The 18,758-nt window shown below is 40.9% G+C and overlaps 1 protein-coding gene across 6 annotated transcripts in view; it reads left to right on the top strand.

The window, feature by feature from the left end:
* The window catches only part of LOC125456875 (limbic system-associated membrane protein-like), a 1,200,329-nt gene that overhangs the window by 741,938 nt on the left and 439,633 nt on the right, over nucleotides 1-18,758 (top strand). For all 6 annotated transcript variants that reach the window (XR_007248528.2, XM_048540373.2, XM_048540371.2 and 3 more), the window contains one exon: nucleotides 8,892-9,124. Coding sequence is in view for 5 of the 6 variants with exons in the window: in XM_048540373.2 (XP_048396330.1) it covers nucleotides 8,892-9,124 (233 nt within the window). In the remaining variant the exon portion in view is untranslated. The remainder of the gene's footprint in view (nucleotides 1-8,891; nucleotides 9,125-18,758) is intronic.

Raw genomic sequence — 18,758 nt, 5'->3', positions numbered from 1 at the left:
ACCCTGACCACTTGGTTGGCCATTTTAAGGGATCTATGTATCTGCACACCAAAATCCCTCTGTTACTCCACGCTGCCAAGAATCCTATCCTTAATCCTGTACTCAGCTTTCAACTTCGACCTTCCAAAATGCATCACCTCGCATTTATCCAGGTTGAACTCCATCTGCCACCTCTCAGCCCATCTCTGCATCCTGTCAATGTCCCGCTGCAGCCTACAACAGCCCTCTACACTGTCAACGACACCTCCGACCTTTGTGTCATCTGCAAACTTGCTGACCCATCCTTCAATCCCCTCATCAAAGTCATTAATAAAAATTACAAACAGTAGAGGCCCAAGGACAGAGCCCTGTGGAACCCCACTCACCACTGACTTCCAGGCAGAATATTTTCCTCTACTACCACTCGCTGTTTTCTGTTGGCCAGCCAATTCTGTATCCAAGCAGCTAAGTTCCCCTGTATCCCATTCCTCCTGACCTTCTGAATGAGCCTACCATGGGGAACCTTATCAAATGCCTTGTATTCATCCAAACACCTTTTAAGTGTCATTAATGTGCCTGTCTCAATCACTTTAGCTGGCAGCTAATTCCATACGAGTGCCATCCTCTGTGTGAAAAGGTTGCCCCTCAGGTTTCTATGTTTTTTTTCCCCCCTTACCTTAAACTGACACTCTCTATTCTTGTAAATTTGGAGAAATTTGGTCCTGTAAAATTTTCTTTAATCAGGTACATTTGTGTTGACCCATCAGTCATTTTCTTATGTTAGTTTTGTGGTATATTTTAAGTCCTTTTTCAAAGGTCTGTATTATTTCCAGTGCATTTTCCATACAGGCATAAACTGAAAGATGCATGTCATGCATTACTGAAATGTCATGCTGGAAAGCCTACTCCTGGCCCTATCTTTTGTATTATTATGCATTTCTCCTTGTTGTATGCAGGAAAAATTTGAAGAAAATTTATTGAGTGACTTTTGTTTAAGCCTGACTGGTACATATATATTTGTTCTCATAAGTACATCTATTTGCAAGCTTTGTATTGGTATTGTTTTATGTGCTGTCTTTGATAGAGTGTTACATTGTTAGTTTCATATTGCTGTTTGGGGGTATATCAGCTTTATGTGATAACATGTCACTCCATGACTACAGTTTAAACAGTGAATGACATTCAAAATAGATGCACAACAGCATCTCAAAAGCCTCTGCCTTGTCATTATCCTCTAAATGAAGCTGGGTAGGCCACATAAGCCTATCCTTAGGCAAGTCCTAGCAGACTCTGCCACTATGCATCCATCAAACAGACTGGGAAAAGGAAAGATATGACAGCTATAGACAAGCGTGGGAAACAGAGAAAATGAGCATGTGCTTAAAAAGAATAAAATGTATGAAACCTTTTCAGGCAATTACCCTTTCCCAGCACTTTCCTGCACAATGTCACTGCTTAGTTTAATCATAAAGATGTAGCTATGCTGCAGGAATCAATGAATCATTAGAGTGCTTCTTCATATTGAATTTTTAAAATGTTTATCACAGAAAAGTATCATTTTGGAAATGAAATGTAGTTTTGAATGCGACTTGTTCAGCCACATATTATCAGCAACCAGCATAAGGGAAAAGGATGTCTACGGTATACTAAAGAAAATTGTCATTCACAGCACTACCCATTGTCCACTGGTAGACAATCAAATTCAGCCCTAGACTCGATAATGATGTTGGCTGTTAGCCCTTGGAACACTCAGCTCCCTTGGGTTTAATTAGGGAAATGTCCTAGTGGCTTTCAAAAGTTAGTTTAATGATACTCCTCAAAAGTATTGGAGTGCCGGGGAGACAGGTTGGAATTGGTATTGTCTCTTTGAACTAAACTCTGACAAATGAATGGCAGCACTCATATATTGAATAAGGTGTACCTCCTGCTATTTAGATGAGTTATAATTTGACTTGTATGATGGGCTACATTGTCAAAAAGATAAACTGATAGTGAACTCACTAAAAATTAATAGTCTGGACGAATGAGGTCATGATATGTTGGTTAATTATGAATGGATTAAATATCATCAATCCAAAACAGTATTCTTTTTTGGCTTGCTTTAAGTCGGTGTATAAAACTATGGAATAAGTCAAGAATGTTGGATAATGACATATATTGCTTTATGTATTGTGACATTGAGAATTCTACTATCTCAAGGTGCTGTGAGAGAGTTTGTGGGAGAAAGGAATTCCGTATATTTTAAAACATCTAAAGAGAAACAACAAATGAATAAGTGATACACCCAGACACACAAAGTGTGAAGAAAAATCTAATTATTAGGTTGTTGTTTATGCATCATATATAAAAATAAAAATACATCTCTATGGGTGTTATTCATTCGGATTTCTAGAAATCAGTCTATATAATAAAAACTCCGTAAGATACTGTTTGCTAAAGTTGCCGATCTTGGAAGTGATGATAACTTATTGGCCTGAAAAATCTGTAAATGAGTTTGAAGATCAGCTTTGATTTCATGATTTGGCAAAGCCTACAGCCAGGGCTGGAAAGCCTACTTCTGGTCCGATCTTTTATATTCCATAACTTGAGGCCATTTCGGCTATCTTTTGTGGAGCTATCCAATTTACCCCACTCCCTTCTCTTAGCCTATTATTCTTCTCCCTTCAAGTGCTAATCCAATTTTCTTTTGAATGTTTCTATGAGTCTGCTTCCACATTCTTTCAAGCATTGAATTACAATTGGAACTACCAGCTGTCACAAGAAAAAAACTTTCTCATGTCCCTTCTGGTTCTTTTCCCAAACACCTTAAATCTGTGACTCCTGGTTCGTGACCTGCAAATGGAACTAGCTTTTCCGATCAAAATTTACTCATCTCAATGAAATCTCCACTTAACATTCTCTGTTCTGAGGATAATAATAACTGCTAGTCTGTACATCCCTTCATGCAATTGAATTCTCATTCCTGTACTTTTTCTAGTAAATCTTTTCTGAATCCTTTCAAAGCCTGTGCATTACTTTGAAAGTGTAGGTAGAACTGTTGATGCTGGAGTCTGAGATAACACAGTGTGGAGCTGGAGGAGCACAGCAGCCAGGCAGCATCAGAGGAGTAGGAAAGTTGATGTTTTGGGTTGGGTTTTCTGAGGAAGGGTCCCAAACTGAATCCTCAGCTTTCTTGCTCTTCTGATGCTGCCTGGCCTGCTGTGTCCCTCCAGCTCCACACTGTGTTAACTTTGAAAGTGTGTTGCCCAGAATCAATAACAATTGACCAGTGAAGACTGAAATAAACACAGGTTGCTGGAGGAGCTCAGTAGGTCTGGCTGCATTCGTGGAGAGAGAAACAGGTAATTTTTCAAGTACAGTGTGACTTTTTATTTCTGCATTTCAGCTAAGGCTAAAACTGAGTTTTTCATAAGTTTTAGTAAAACTTCTTTGCTTGTACTCTATTCTTCTATTAATAAGACCACAACTCCCATGTACTCTTTAGTGGCTTTTTTAAATTGTTCTCCCAACTTCAAGGTTTTGTGCTTATACACCACTGATCTCTCTATTCTTACATCCTCTTTTTAATTCTACTATTTGAATGATACTGCCTGTTTGTATTCTTCCTGCCCTATTACTTCATGTTACCTGTCCTTTAGCTAATCTTGTTTCCATCTAGATGCTGCCCTTTCACACATGTTGTTTAATTTTGCCAAAAAAACACATAGGGTGGAATCTTAGAAGTGCCTTGGCTTAGGTGAGATATATGTTGAGGCCCAGCTTAACGTTGTGATCATCTCACTCCATCTTTTACTGCTTTTCACAGGCAACATGGCATGATTTTCACGTGGCAGTAGCACGATTTCAATTAATGGTTATTGTTGTTTAATTTTGTTAATGCCGCAACCTCCCTTTATTAATATTCAGCCTTCCATCTTACCAAGCTCTCTAATCAAGCTAGCCATATGAAAACTTGACATGGTAACCATGGTGAGCACCTGACAGACTCAGCATGCTGCCTGCTTTGAATGACCTCCCTACCAGGGGGCTGCATGATTTATTGCACTGCTGTATTTTCTAGGAAATGAAGGCGATTGTATCCCATATGCCTATCTGTCACTGCTGTTCCTCCATGTGCATTTGCGTTAGGTGAGGTCCTTGATTAACAACACAGGATTGTCTCACCCTAGGACTGTACAACTTCCTGGCCTCCAACAACCCTTTGATGTGCCAGTTGCCAGGGCTGTTTACTCCTTAGTCAGCTGTGGAGCAGTTGTAGAGAGGTGCCTATTATTCCCACTGAGATTTCAGTACCTAGTCTGTTTAGAGGTGCAGAGGCAGCCTTGACAATGTTTCTTCTGGCAACTCAATACTGTCATCTACAGAAAGGCAGTTCTTCCACAGCCAGCTACTTCTCCACTGAGGTCATCAGGAGGCTTGCAAGACATAAGACAGACAGTCATGGCTGATGGCTGCAAGTGGTATCCAACAATTAAGACTAATAGTTGGGTCATTGAAAGACCGGAAGTGGTATGCAGAGAGGCACTTGCTCATATTATAATATGTGGATGACTTGACATTCCTGGTAGAATGGCTATGGTTGTATTCTGGAGGGCTGGGCAGTTCCCCTTGTAGAAAGCATGGAGCACAATGTCAGGCATATCTGCACTCATCCACGCTCTCTCTGCTGAGTTATACACTGCCTTCTGCAGACAATTAGAAAAAGGGGAGAAATGAGAGAGATGATAGTCTGTGGCACAGATGTTAGTCCTCGTGCATGTGGGAGAAAGGTGGTGAGGTGTTCTGAGAGACTGAGAAGACAGAGAGTGGAGAGCATGCGGGGTTGGTGGTGTGAAAGGCTGAGGGTGAAGAATGTGTTTCAGGAAACAGTGAGGTTGGTGGTGCTTGAGGCATGTAGGATGTATGTGCAATTTGTTTGATACATGGAGTGTGAGGTGGCAAAACGAAAAATGTGGCACTTACGCTGGTGTACGCCATTGAATTTCTTTCTACATTATTGCCAGTTTCTCTGTATCTTGGACATAACAATGACTTTGGTGATCTCCGGCATAATCTGGTGGTGTGACCTCTCTTGCCGGTCCACTGGGAAGAAGATGCCTTACCTTTGTACTGTCCGTCCACCAGGACTTCCAGGCCTCTGTTGGAGAAATGTAGTACCACCTTCCAATGCTTCAAAAAGATCCAATTTTGTCTACCAATGGGCTGGCTGGGTTCAGAATGTCTATCCTTGTCAGGATACATTATGGTAATTTAAAGTGACACCAATCTTTGGGCGATATCCACTAAGCGGTGACACGGTCCCAGAACAGCACACGGTAAATAGGGTGGAAACTGGATGTGAGAGATTTCACAGATTTGGTCTGGTTGGTAAGTTATTGAGGTGGGCTTGGTAAATTAGGGTGAGAAAGCCAACTAGTCTTCACAGCAAGAAAGCTCATTGGACCTCGGGGTGAGAAACCCTCCGAAGCAATTAATGCAACGCAGACTCAGCCGAAAAAGGCATAAGATTCAGGCCGTAGTTAACATCATGAAGGTCAACTTCATGCGCCCCCGCCACAACCGCCCCAAGAGGATCCCCCTCGTTCTCACACACCACCCTACCAACCTCCGGATACAACGCATTATCCTCCGACACTTCCGCCATTTACAATCCGACCCCACCACCCAAGACATTTTTCCATCCCCACCCCTGTCTGCTTTCCGGAGAGACCACTCTCTCCGTGACTCCCTTGTTCGCTCCACACTGCCCTCCAACCCCACCACACCCGGCACCTTCCCCTGCAACCGCAGGAAATGCTACACTTGTCCCCACACCTCCTCCCTCACCCCCATCCCAGGCCCCAAGATGACATTCCACATTAAGCAGAGGTTCACCTGCACATCTGCCAATGTGGTATACTGCATCCACTGTACCCGGTGCGGCTTTCTCTACATTGGGGAAACCAAGCGGAGGCTTGGGGACCGCTTTGCAGAACACCTCCGCTCAGTTCGCAACAAACAACTGCACCTCCCAGTCGCAAACCATTTCCACTCCCCCTCCCATTCTCTTGATGACATGTCCATCATGGGCCTCCTGCACTGCCACAATGATGCCACCCGAAGGTTGCAGGAACAGCAACTCCTATTCCGCCTGGGAACCCTGCAGCCATATGGTATCAATGTGGACTTCACCAGTTTCAAAATCTCCCCTTCCCCCACTGCATCCCTAAACCAGCCCAGTTCATCCCCTCCCCCCACTGCACCACACAACCAGCCCAGCTCTTCCGCCCCCCCCACTGCATCCCAAAACCAGTCCAACCTGTCTCTGCCTCCCTAACCGGTTCTTCCTCTCACCCATCCCTTCCTCCCACCCCAAGCCGCACCCCCAGCTACCTACTAACCTCATCCCACCTCCTTGACCTGTCCGTCTTCCCTGGACTGACCTATCCCCTCCCTACCTCCCCACCCACACCTTCTCCACCTATCTTCTTTACTCTCCATCTTCGGTCCGCCTCCCCCTCTCTCCCTATTTATTCCAGTTCCCTCCCCCCATCCCCCTCTCTGATGAAGGGTCTAGGCCCGAAACGTCAGCTTTTGTGCTCCTGAGATGCTGCTTGGCCTGCTGTGTTCATCCAGCCTCACATTTTATTATCCAAATAGATATCATTTGTCTTATTGATCACACAAAGTCAAAGTTTCCCACAGGGAGAAAGACAGTCAAAGGAGGAATTGCCTCCATATTTTTGTCATTTAAAATACCACGAGACATTCTATTGTTTTATTCTATCGTTTATATGTTTGATTTGTTTCCTAAAACTCAAAATTGAGCTTCCTTGTGTAAGCAAAGACAGTGAAAGAGAAATTCTGGTGGTATATTTTACAAAGTCACTCTTGGTGACTCAAAATGTTGCACATTAATTCCGGGTTTCCTTTATTACTGTTGAATAGCAGTCTGTAATAAATGTATGAAAAGGTTTAATGTATCTGATTGAATTCCTTGATCTTCAAAGTCACCAAAATTAATCTGATGTAACCTCAGTTACACTATTATTGGAAGTGGCAAAATATACAGTTCGTTTGCTAATTTGAAAAATAATAAAACTACAAAAGAACGCATTGCAAAAACTGTTTTACGAGGATGTATCAAAATTCATTTGGTAAGGTCTTCAAAATAACTGCCTTCATTCAGATTCTGAGATACATTATTCATCACTGCGTGGTGCATGCTTCATTATTTGTTATTACATAGTGCCTTGAAGCAGCCTGTATCCATTTATGAAATGACAGCTTTTCACCAGCAGTGTTTTTGTTGGTCATTTTAAAAATGTGTACTCCCTGTGCCAACCCAACAGAAAGGATACAACAGTCTTATATTGTTGCATCTCAAGAAATGTCTAAATTGTTTTGTTGCAAGGTTGAGAAACTTTATATATATAAAGTATATTGTATATATAATAGATATATTTATAAAATGTATTTAAAATAATAATTGTGACTAAAATAAATATTTTCTCAAATCCGATGCTGTCTTACGATATGTTTTTCATAATGGACTTTTATGTTCAACTTGCACCAATAAGAGCTGCACCCATGTGCCTGGCAACAAATGTAAACAATTTCTTCCAGAGTGCATCTGTGAGCATGGTGCTAGATATCCAATGATGGAAGAAAATAACATATTACTAATTATAATGCCATGACTTTTTTGGAAGACTCAAACCTATATTAATAAAGTTTAGAAGCAAGTTGTTTAAAATCTCTGATATCACAATTCTTCATTATAGCATTCTCTTACATACGCCACACATTTTATAGTGCACAACTGGCAATTGCAGAGAAACCATATACAATATTCCTTCTAATTAAATTACAACTGTAAAACAAAGTTGTGCAGTATCAATTAAATGTATTTTAAAATGCAGCGTATGCTGTTGTGCTTTCAAAATATGATATTCATTTTGCATATTTAGGCATTCATTGTGTGTATTTTGGGATTTCTGATCTGTTAGGACTTGTATTTGTGAAGAATTATTTTCAGCAAGGAAATAAAGAAAAAAATGTTTAAACAATTTCACATTTGCAATAAGCACAGAAAATGCTGGAGAAATTCCACAGGTCTGGCAGCATGTGTGGAGTGAGAAAGTTTCAAGTGTAATATCACTTTTCATCAAACTGGGTTAATTCCTGAAGAGTAATTATGGACTCAGAATGTTAATTTGGTTTCTCATGCCACAGATACTGCCAGATCTGAGTTTCTCCAGCATTTTCTGTGTTTGTTTCATATTTCCAGCATCCGCAGTATTTTGCTTTCATATTGCAAGCTCTGTTACTTGATGATTTGGAGTAAGTTTGTGTATTGTCCAAAACCAGCTTTAGAACAAATATACAGTACTTTTATCTTACATAAAGATTGTGAATCCTCTGAAATGTAACACAACAACATACATCAGGGCAAATATCTGAATCTTGTATTTTGTTGATTCAGAGTTCATAGCTGATTAATCAGTGTGGCTAGTCAACATTTTGAATTATTCCAATTGGCCTGCAATAATAAAAGTCATCACTGTTAGCCTTGTATCAAATTTTCTGCATACAACGAAATACATGGAAAAAGCATCTTGGTATCTGTTAAAGGATCTTTGCTAGTATTTCAGTCAAAGATTTTGACTGATGAATTTTTGTTCTCTCACTTTATGCTAAATGTGTGAAAGCCACTTCTGACTATGAATATCCTGTGCATGCTTCATGTAACCATCCATTATCTCCTGTATAAGTAATGTAGTCACAGCATGCTCCTGTATATTAGCCTTTGGGATGAACAGAATAAAAACTTGTTATGATATTTGAATTTATTCATAAATTCTCAGTATTTTGTCTGTTCCTTTCAGTTACTATTTTAATGACATTGATTGGAAGTCTTTTCTTTTTTGAAGGTGCTATGTTGATGACAGAATCTCAAAGGTTGCTTGGCTGAACCGATCTAATATCATTTTTGCTGGAAATGACAAATGGTCCCTGGACCCTCGAGTCACTCTGTTGACCAGCGCTCGCTTAGAGTATAGCCTTCAGATTCAACAGGTGGATGTGTCTGATGAAGGTCCTTATACATGTTCAGTGCAGACCCAGCACCACCCTAAGACCTATCAAGTGCATTTGATAGTGCAAGGTAAGGTGTTTCTGTCACTTAGTTGTATATATGTTTGAAGATACAATTTTTCAAAGCCCCTTTAGGCAGGAGCAACATTATCTTGATGTTCAGCAGCCAGTCATAAAGACTAAGGGCTGAGTTTGGTGAATGGGAACTGATTTAATTGTCTTCAGAGAGTTATTTTTTGAGGTTTAGTTTCTCTATATACCGTCAAATTTAATCCACCACGAATGACAAGCATTTCAGAAGAAAAAGTACAGAGTTAAAAGTACAATTTAAATTTGAAGATAAATTTGTATCCATAGAAACTGGATCATGTTTCTTCTGAAAGGCTCCACCTGGTTGGGGGTACAATCCTGGCACAGTGGACACCTATAAAGTTAAAAGGAGGACCGTGACAAACTGGTCTTTCCATCCTCATTAGGATACCACTTGTGAAGTACAGCTGCTAGGGGCAGTCCCCAGAGGCAGCTGTCCAGTTAATTCTATTGCAAAACTGGCTGGGATACTCTCTCGGGGAAGGGAGGCAATCATGACAGTGTGAACAGAAGCTGGCAGGGTGTTGGTTTTAATGGGGAGCACCACTCCCTTCAGTTTTGCGTTCAGTCATCATTAAGAACCACTTTTTATTCCATATGAATGTGTAGCAATTCTGAAGTAGGATTGTCCGGTGCTTCATCAGGGTAAACCCGTGTCCTAGAGACCAAGGCCATTTTTCAGGTGAAAAGATGATTAAGTTCCTAAGTCTTCTGGTCAAGCATATTATATGTAAGAGGGCATCGTGGCATTCTGTATGCATCCAGGATGCTTACCTGAATTACTAAAATTACAGACATAAGATCCTTTATGTGTAAATTTTTGAGATTTTGTTCTGCCCAACAGCTAACATGCCTAGTAACATGTGCTAGTGGGTTGGAAAAATCATCACCAGTATTTTTCAAGAGCTCGTCTCTTACGTAGTGGTTAGTCGCTGTTTGTTATGTGAGGTTGAGAGCAATGTTTGGGTGTTTTAGAAACATGAAAACATTATATTGACTAATAAGAAAATGATTGTGCTGGTGTTTAAATATTTCTGACTGCATTAACAAAGAGTACATAATATTCACAGCTGGTCTTGTCATGTTGCTCCATATGTGAAAAGCTCTACATGAGGGGAAATACCTATGTTTCTCTTCCCTTGGACATAAAAAAAAATCAAACAACACTAGTCTTTGTGCAATACCAAATTCAATAAGGTCCGAGATACATCACCAGTCTGCCCTCTTTCTCAATAAATTGGGTTCCACGTTCGAAATGTTTCACTTACTTGCAAACACAGACTGAACCACATTCTAATCTGTGCCTGGATTCCTGGCAGCAGTTATGATTCTGTGATCCTGAGTGTAAGTCCCCTTGACCACCATTATTCAAAGTTGCTGAGCTTCCATTGAGGGTACTTCTGATGGTTGTGTTAATTGAGCAGTTTTGGGCTGTAAAATTAAGGTAGCAGTATGGAATGTAGGCCACTCATGCAATATTGGACAGAATGATCCTAATAGCATGCAAAAAGCCCTGATGTAACCTAGAATCATTAGCATCTCTGCTCAATTCACTGGTTAAATTTGCAGTTAGGCATTTTCAATTACATGATCCAAATCTTGTCCATGCATCTATAATGGATCGAAAGGAAGCCTCCACTGGTTTTAAACATTTGTCCTTGAGGCCTACCCATAGGAGTAGATTAAAATTACAAAATATGGACATGGAGCAGGATCTCACAATTGAATGCTGCTGACCTTTGGCCTAGTTCCTGTCAGAAAGCTGATTTAAAATCTTCCGTATACATTTTGTCCTCAATTTAATATTGCCATTATAAGTGCTTGATGTTTAAATTTATTACAAACATTTCATATGTAAGTTGTCATTTTGTAACTAAAATGATTTCTACACCAACCTAATTAGAGCTTCTGCTGGAAGTACCTCCCGTGGTAAAGCATGTAATTATGTCTTGATATGTTTTTTTTTCAAAATTCCATTTTAAATGAAAGAGACGTGATTTTATAATGTGTTACAATCCTAGGCAAGGCCAGCAAATTTATTTACAATCTGGTTAATGATCATTCACTTAGTTTTGCTTATTGCAGGCAAAGTTTGAAATCCCAAATGCTTACTAAGGGAACAAAACTAGACTATTTCATGATTTTGAACAAACAAAATAAACTTTGCTATGCAAAGTTAGTAAGCTGAATCCATCTGTAATGGATGTACAATTTATACTTTAACAACTAAAATGAACATGTAGTAAACGTGGGGCAAACTGTGGTTGATTGTCGCAAAGTGAACATGAAGTTGCAGATATAACCAAGATATATCCCACAAATTTCTCAACAATTTACCCAAATAAGGGTAATGATTGAGTCACAAAACAAAAATTAAAACTGTCTCTCGCATGAGGAATATTAGTTTTTGTCTTTCAGAAAGCTAGCTTGATACTCAGTTCACATCTGCTCTAATTCATACAAGTTTAGTAGGCTCGATCCACTCCACTCTATTTTTGAGGCCCTTTTTTTTGTGCCTTGCTTATCTGACTAATCTTTGAGAATGTGTGCCACATAATGGTCAGGCTATATGCCATCATTTAAACACTGACATGCTCCAAGCTTTTCAACCACGCTATGGCCAACCACTGCTCAGCTCCCAGCAGCTCAATCTCTTCTCCAAGATTGCATCCTACTGTGCTTCAAGTGACTGCATTCTGCCATCTAATTACTGTAATAATTCTAGCTCTCTAGCTACACTAAGCAGAACCTTACTGCCACAGGTTTATCCCAACTGCATGGACCCAACCAACAGCAACACTTATCTGAGAGAGGCAAAATTTTGTTAAGCAAATGTATAAAGGTAAATGGGCCTGGTATAGTGTTAACTCATAGATGAGGTGTGATCGCATTGAATTGTGAAGTGTGGTCAAGGGGTTGAATGTCCTATTCCTGTTCCAATGTTCAACAACATAGAGTCACCCTCACTGATTCTCATGAGAAAGTTATCAGATTCTTTAAATGTTGGTCACCAACCTTTTGAACTGATTTGAGTGATCCATTAAAAACATTGCAACAACCCAGTCCTTGTACTGAGACAGAATCAAATAAAGCTAGTCTTATGGGCTTAAATGTTACAATCTGATAATTTACACACCACAAATCGATATACGAAAATAAATGTTATCATAATTGCAAGAATTAACCAAAGTACATCCATGAAGATAGGTATTATATTGCAACAAAAATATCCGGAGGACAGAATTGTCTGACTGATAAGGCTTTCTGCTACCAATATCCAAGGTGCGTCACAATGACTGACAGATGACAATTAAGTGAGCCATGCCAAAAGGTATTTTATTCCAGAAAATAGAAAATTCTGTTTTCATATGGGACCCCACCCTCAACCTGGCTGAAGATAAGTGGAAATCGCCAAACGGAAGGAATTAAATTCAAGTGACAAGCAGCCTTTGATGTGAAATTACTACTGTCTGTCTGAAAGTTGAGTGTTCAACCATTTTATACTAACAGTCTCCTTAGATTACTTGGCAACTGAAATGCAGCAAACAGTGTTATCTTTCCTCTGAGGGCATAATTTTATTGAAAGTGAAGCCATTTTCCGCGAATTTTATATTGACAAGTTTTTCTACTGAAACTTCTGATAAGAAATCATTTCAATAGGTGAAAAAATGGAGAGAATAGATCAGATGGAATGTTTTGGGACAACCCTGAGCTTTTAAAACAAAAAGTTGTGAATGGGAGCGTAATTAGGCAGGGGAACAAAATTTGGATTCTCAATGTGAGATTAAAGTTCTCATTATTACAACCTTGGAGCCCTTCAAGCAACCTCTTTTGCGTCAGTACACATTAATGTCCTCGCCTGCAGGAATTATATGCATGTGTATAATCTTGTGAGGCAGGGTCATGAAGAATAGCCCTCACCATGTTGAAGTGACTGCAGTCCAAAAATGAAATTGAGTAGGACAGGCTCTCAAAAGCTTCAGTTCATTCAGTGCTAAATGTTTGGTTAGCTAAGTCCACCAATGGGCTTTGCTATGCCCTTGCTTTGCCTATGGTGGAGGAGAACGAAAAAGTGAAGGAATATCCAATGCTAACAGCACCGGAATCCTGAGGCTGAGCGGTCTGGATCAGCAAGCAGCACCTGAAGAGGAGAACTAGTGTCTTCCACGTCGTGGAAAAGTTTACCAAGCCTAACTCTATTGAAGGCATTGCAGCTACCTGCAGATAAGTGAATGCCAACGAATCATGTGATTAGAAATGTCACCACCTACAACTATCACCAGTATTCACCAGCCCATATCTCCAGGATAGTGATTTCTGTGTTTTGCATAAACTAGCTCAACAATGAGGTGACAAATTAGTAGAGGGGGAGATAGACCAAGCACATGTGTCTTCACGCAAAGAATGGGAGTCTAACAGTGATGCTGAAGATAGTGAAGCTGATAATGCAGATGCTGGAGAAGCTGGGAGAGTAATGAAAAGTGGCAGACAGGCTCAAAAGAACCAAATAGCTGCCAGACTTGAGACCAAATAACTTTGGACTAATGTCTCTAGACACTTAGAGCTAGAAGCCAATTGTGGCTGACAGGCATTTCAGCCCTGAACAGAATGTTTTATATCTCACAATTAGACTTTAAGCTCCTTTGTTTGGCATTTGATGAAAGTTATTTTGTTAACTTCTGCTGTAATTACCTCATGCTCAGTTTCTGAGCATCAGGATGGAGCTATGCTGGAATACATGGGGGCTGTGCATACATCTTGAGGAATGGACATTCATCTATTGCACTGATGTGGAGACCCAATATATACTGATTGACTTTTGAACCCCATACATCTTGGTTAAGGTTGCAATTGTTCGTGCTCCTGTTCCTTCCGGAGGATAGCAGAGATTAACAGTCTCCTTGCTCTTGGCACGTTATACCTGCACCCTCTAAGTGATTTAGAGATTCTTCATTCTTATTTATTTCTCATGCTGCACTTGGCTGCTACCTCAACAGCTGCAGCAGAGCTTGAGAAATCCTGCTAAAGGCTTTGTTGACTTGCCTCAGTTATTGTGGCCCAGGACCTGGAGGGCTGCAGCCTGAAAGGGATCTCCTGGATAGGTATAGTTGCAACCTTTTCACCCTGATCTGATGGAGTTAACTATGTTGCTGGCATAGGGATGCACAGGGACAATGCACCTTTGGAATGCCCCAGAGTAGCAATGCCTCGTTGAATGACCTGAGCACATTCATGTTTATTGTGCATATCCTCCTCCTGCAGAAGGAGACAATCACTAAGAGATATTAACATGGGTACATGAGCACTTTCTCTGCATTCCAGATTCAGATTGAGATTTCAGTCTCCAGAGCTGTGCAAGTGATAGTAGGAACTGTCGATGCTGGAGAATCTGAGATAATTCGGTGTGAAGCTGAATAAACACAGTAGGCCAAGCAGCATCAGAGGAACAGGAAAGGTCCCGACCCAAAATGGCAAACTTTCCTGCTCCTCTGATGCTGCTTGGCCTGCTGTGTTCATCTAGCTTCACACCGTGTTATTCAAGAGCTGTGAAAGTCTGTTTTTGTGTTACTTGTAAGAAGAATGTGTTTTGTGGCATCTGAAAAATTAAGGGTTTTGAATGAATGCTGCTTCTGTCTTCCAAGAGTTAGAGGAGGTGAAGGACAAAAAAACATTATATGATATGTGTGTATGAGGTACCACTAAGTTATTTTGACCAAAGTCACCTTTTGTGCTAGGGTCTATGCCCTTTTGATGAAAACGTATCAGTTGAGAAAACAGATTAGTGGCCTGGTGGTGCGTGAGCTGCTGAGTTGTAATTACCTTTATGATTTAACTGTGAACAGTAGCAAATGTACGACAGCAAGTACCGCTGTGGTGTAAACAGTGTTACATTGGTAGATGCAGTTATTGAGAAATAATCAGTGCAGTTGAAACCTCTGATGGAAATGTCCTCTGCAGAGGCAAATGTACAATGCAAACTTGCACTCCCAGGGAGATCAAGTATTAACAAGAAAGTGACACCTGCTCTGGCTGAGCATGGCAAGTCATTAATGTTCTTGTGGCACAGATTCATGTTCCCTTGAGCCCTCTTGGACACCGACCTCAGGGCAACCTCGATCAAGGCTGCATTATTGGGGTGGCCTCCTCTTGCTGTCCCACAGGAACAGAATATTGTGGTCTGAGGGAGAACACATTGGGCAGCATTATTGAAATGTGAAGCCACATTCTGTCTCATATCAAGTATCTCTAGCGATAGGTGGGGAGGAGGCCAGGTGACCAAAACAGAGGTAAAATAATGTTTGCATTTTGTTCCAAAAAGGTATCGTAGGCATTCAACAGCTATTAATTTTGTCTTTATGCCATTTTTTCTCCATTAACCCTGTTTTCTATTGTTTCACTGTGCTTGGACACTATCTGCTCATATCCCTCTATAAGCATCATTATCCAAATAGCTACCATATCCTTGTTTTTTTTATTAATTCATGGTACATGAGCATCAATGACCAGCCCAGTCCTAATTGTCCACAAAGCAATTCAGAGTCAATCACAATTCTGCGGTCTAAAGCCACATGTAGGCCAGATCAGGTAAAAATGGTTACTTCCCTGAAGGACATTAATGTGGGATTTTCCAACCATTGACAGTGGTTTTCTGGTCATCTTTAGACTCTTAATTCCATACTTATTTACTAAGTCCAAATTCCACTGTCTGCCGTGGCAGAATTCAAACATGAGTCCCAAGAACGTTACAAGGACCTTCAGATTAATAATCTAGCAATAATTCCACTACGCCATCATCTCTTGCTTTGAGCAAGTTGTGTCAATGGATATTTTTTGGACTGAAGGAAGGTTTTCAGTGCTGTCCTTTTAGGATTGAGTTTAGGCCTTGCTTTCCCCAATAAATGTTCCAGATTTTGGGGTGCAGGAGACAATTTCAAATTTTATGCATGTAACAGACTCAAAAGCATTGTAGACCCTGGGGAACAACACTTGCAGAGCTCCAAAAAGACATGGACAACCTGGTGGATAGGCAGTGATAATGGGAACTGCAGATGCTGGAGAATCCAAGATAACAAAGTGGAGCTGGATGAACACAGCAGGCCAAGCAGCATCTCAGGAGCACAAAAGCTGACGTTTCAGGCCTAGACGCTTCATCAGAGAGGGGGATGGGGAGAGGGTTCTGGAATAAATAGGGAGAGAGGGGGAGGCGGACCGAAGATAGAGAAAAAAGAAGATAGGTGGAGAGGAGAGTACAGGTGGGGAGGTAGGGAGGGGATAGGTCAGTCCAGGGAAGACGGACAGGTCAAGGAGGTGGGATGAGGTAGGAGGTAGGAAATGGAGGTGCGGCTTCAGGTGGGAGGAAGGGATGGGTGAGAGGAAGAACAGGTTGGGGAAGCGGAGACAGGCTGGGCTGGTTTTGGGATGCAGTAGGGGGAGGGGATGAGCTGGGCTGGTTTTGTGATGCAGTGGGGTGAGGGGACGAACTGGGCTGATTTTGGGATGCAGTGGTGGAAGGGGAGATTTTGAAGCTTGTGAAGTCCACATTGATACCATTGGGCTGCAGGGTTCCCAAGCGGAATATGAGTTGCTGTTCCTGCAACCTTCGGGTGGCATCATTGTGGCACTGCAGGAGGCCCATGATGGACATGTTGTCTGAGGAATGGGAGGGGCATAGGCAACTAGATGGCACATGAAGTCCATTATAGTGAATGTGAGGTAAAGCATTTTGCTTGAAAGGATAAGGTCAGGTAAAATGAAGGTACAACACATAAGATTTGGAGCAGCAGGGGAAACTGAGTGTATATATTCTTCAATCACTGGAGGTGGTCAGTCAGGCAGAGAGAGTAGGTAATAAAAGCACACAGTTTCCTTGACTATATTAATAGAGGCACAAAGTACAAGAGCTATGACGAACTAATACATGACACTTGTTTGAGCTAGGCTGGAATATTGTGCAGTGTTGCACACTGCAGAAAGGATTAAACTCACTGGAGAGTGTGCAGAACAGATTCATAAAAATGGTTCTAAGGATGGAAATTTCAGTTAAGTGCATAGATTGGAGAATTTGGTACTTTGGAAAAGAAAAGACGTCAAATTCATGAGTAGACTGAGAAAAACTGTTTGCACTCTTGAAAGGATTGAGAATGAGAAGGTTTAGATTTAAATTGATTTGCAGACATGGTAACATGAGAATAAAGCTTTTTTTATACTTTGTGTTTGAAATATGCTGCCAGGATGTGCAGTGGAGGCAGAGACAATCGAAGCATTCAAGACGGTGTTGGATGATTATTTAAATTGAAACAAGGTTTAAGGGTATGGGTGAAAGCTGGAAGAGAATGGCACCATGTCATAATTCCCTTTGAAGAGTTGGTACTGATGCAGTGGGCCAAGTTGCTGCCTATGCACAGCAACAGTTCTGATTCAAAACTACCCCACTCACTAACTCCCTGATCTGGTCAACCCCTACTTCACTATTTCTGGATTCATTAGGCCACCTTCTTGCTCCCCTGTGCAGTCTAGCAGTGCCCCTTACTAAGAACTTGGCAAAGCCAGGAAAGATGGAGTTGCTGACTGATAAGTTTGGCACGAGAGTGAATCTTCTTTCAATGAGTCCAAAAGTAAGGTGTTATGCCTGCAAGGTGAGCTTCAATTTGCTCAATTTAGCTGTCCAATAAACTTTCCTTCAGCGATGTGCGTGTCAAGTATTCCAACCCCAACACCTCAAAGTTCCGACCACAGTGTGTGAGCAAGAGCAAAAGACTTAAAATTGCTCCTTATTTAGTTAATCAAGGAGGAATGCCTCCAAGCAGTTTGCTGAAGTCTTCCAATTGTGGAGAGTTCAAACTATGCTTGGGTCTTGAGCATGAGGTCATTTGTAGGGGAGCCCATTGTTTTTCCAACTCCTTTGCTTTGTGTGCTATGTTTTAGACCCATTGGCAAGATTTATCAAATATTCAAATTGATAAATCTATAAAACACAACAATGATCTATTATACTGGATCTGAGTCTTTTTTTTCTAGATTCTGACATTGTACCATCACTTCCTTGTCATACCTGTCTGTGTTTCAGTGTTGCCCAGTTGTATAAAATGTACCTAATGATTGCATGATGTAGCCATCAAGCAGGTACCGTTGAGAATGAAACCTATTTTCAAGCATAACTTCACAAATATCATCTCATCAAAATTCTACTTTCACATTGATTTGCTAAGATTTTTCAACTGCGTCTGCTGTTGGCTACAATTTTATTGTCTAATTTTTTGATGTGGTTTACATATAAAATTACTTTGCAATCGGGTGCCTTAGGTCTCCTCAGATGTATAACATGCCTGGTTTCCTAAATTCTTTCTCTTCTGCTTTCAAGAAATACAGATGCAGGGGTATGTCTAATAAAACTCCCACTGAGATCACTTTAGATTTGGGAAAAGGGCAAAAATAGAAAACCGCAAGCTGTCAGGGTGGATAATGGAAAATCAGGGAAACTTGTACAGTCGTAGTTGATAACAAAGTGTGGGTCTAGATTCTCCAGAATTTGCAGTTCTCATAGCTGACGTCATAGCTGACGGCATATTAGTGCTTTCTGTCATAGAAGCTGAACATTTCTATCAAGTATTCCA

This window comes from Stegostoma tigrinum, chromosome 12, assembly GCF_030684315.1.
Source record: "Stegostoma tigrinum isolate sSteTig4 chromosome 12, sSteTig4.hap1, whole genome shotgun sequence".
NCBI lineage: Eukaryota > Metazoa > Chordata > Chondrichthyes > Orectolobiformes > Stegostomatidae > Stegostoma > Stegostoma tigrinum.
This window is presented reverse-complemented; position numbering and strand designations above follow the sequence as displayed.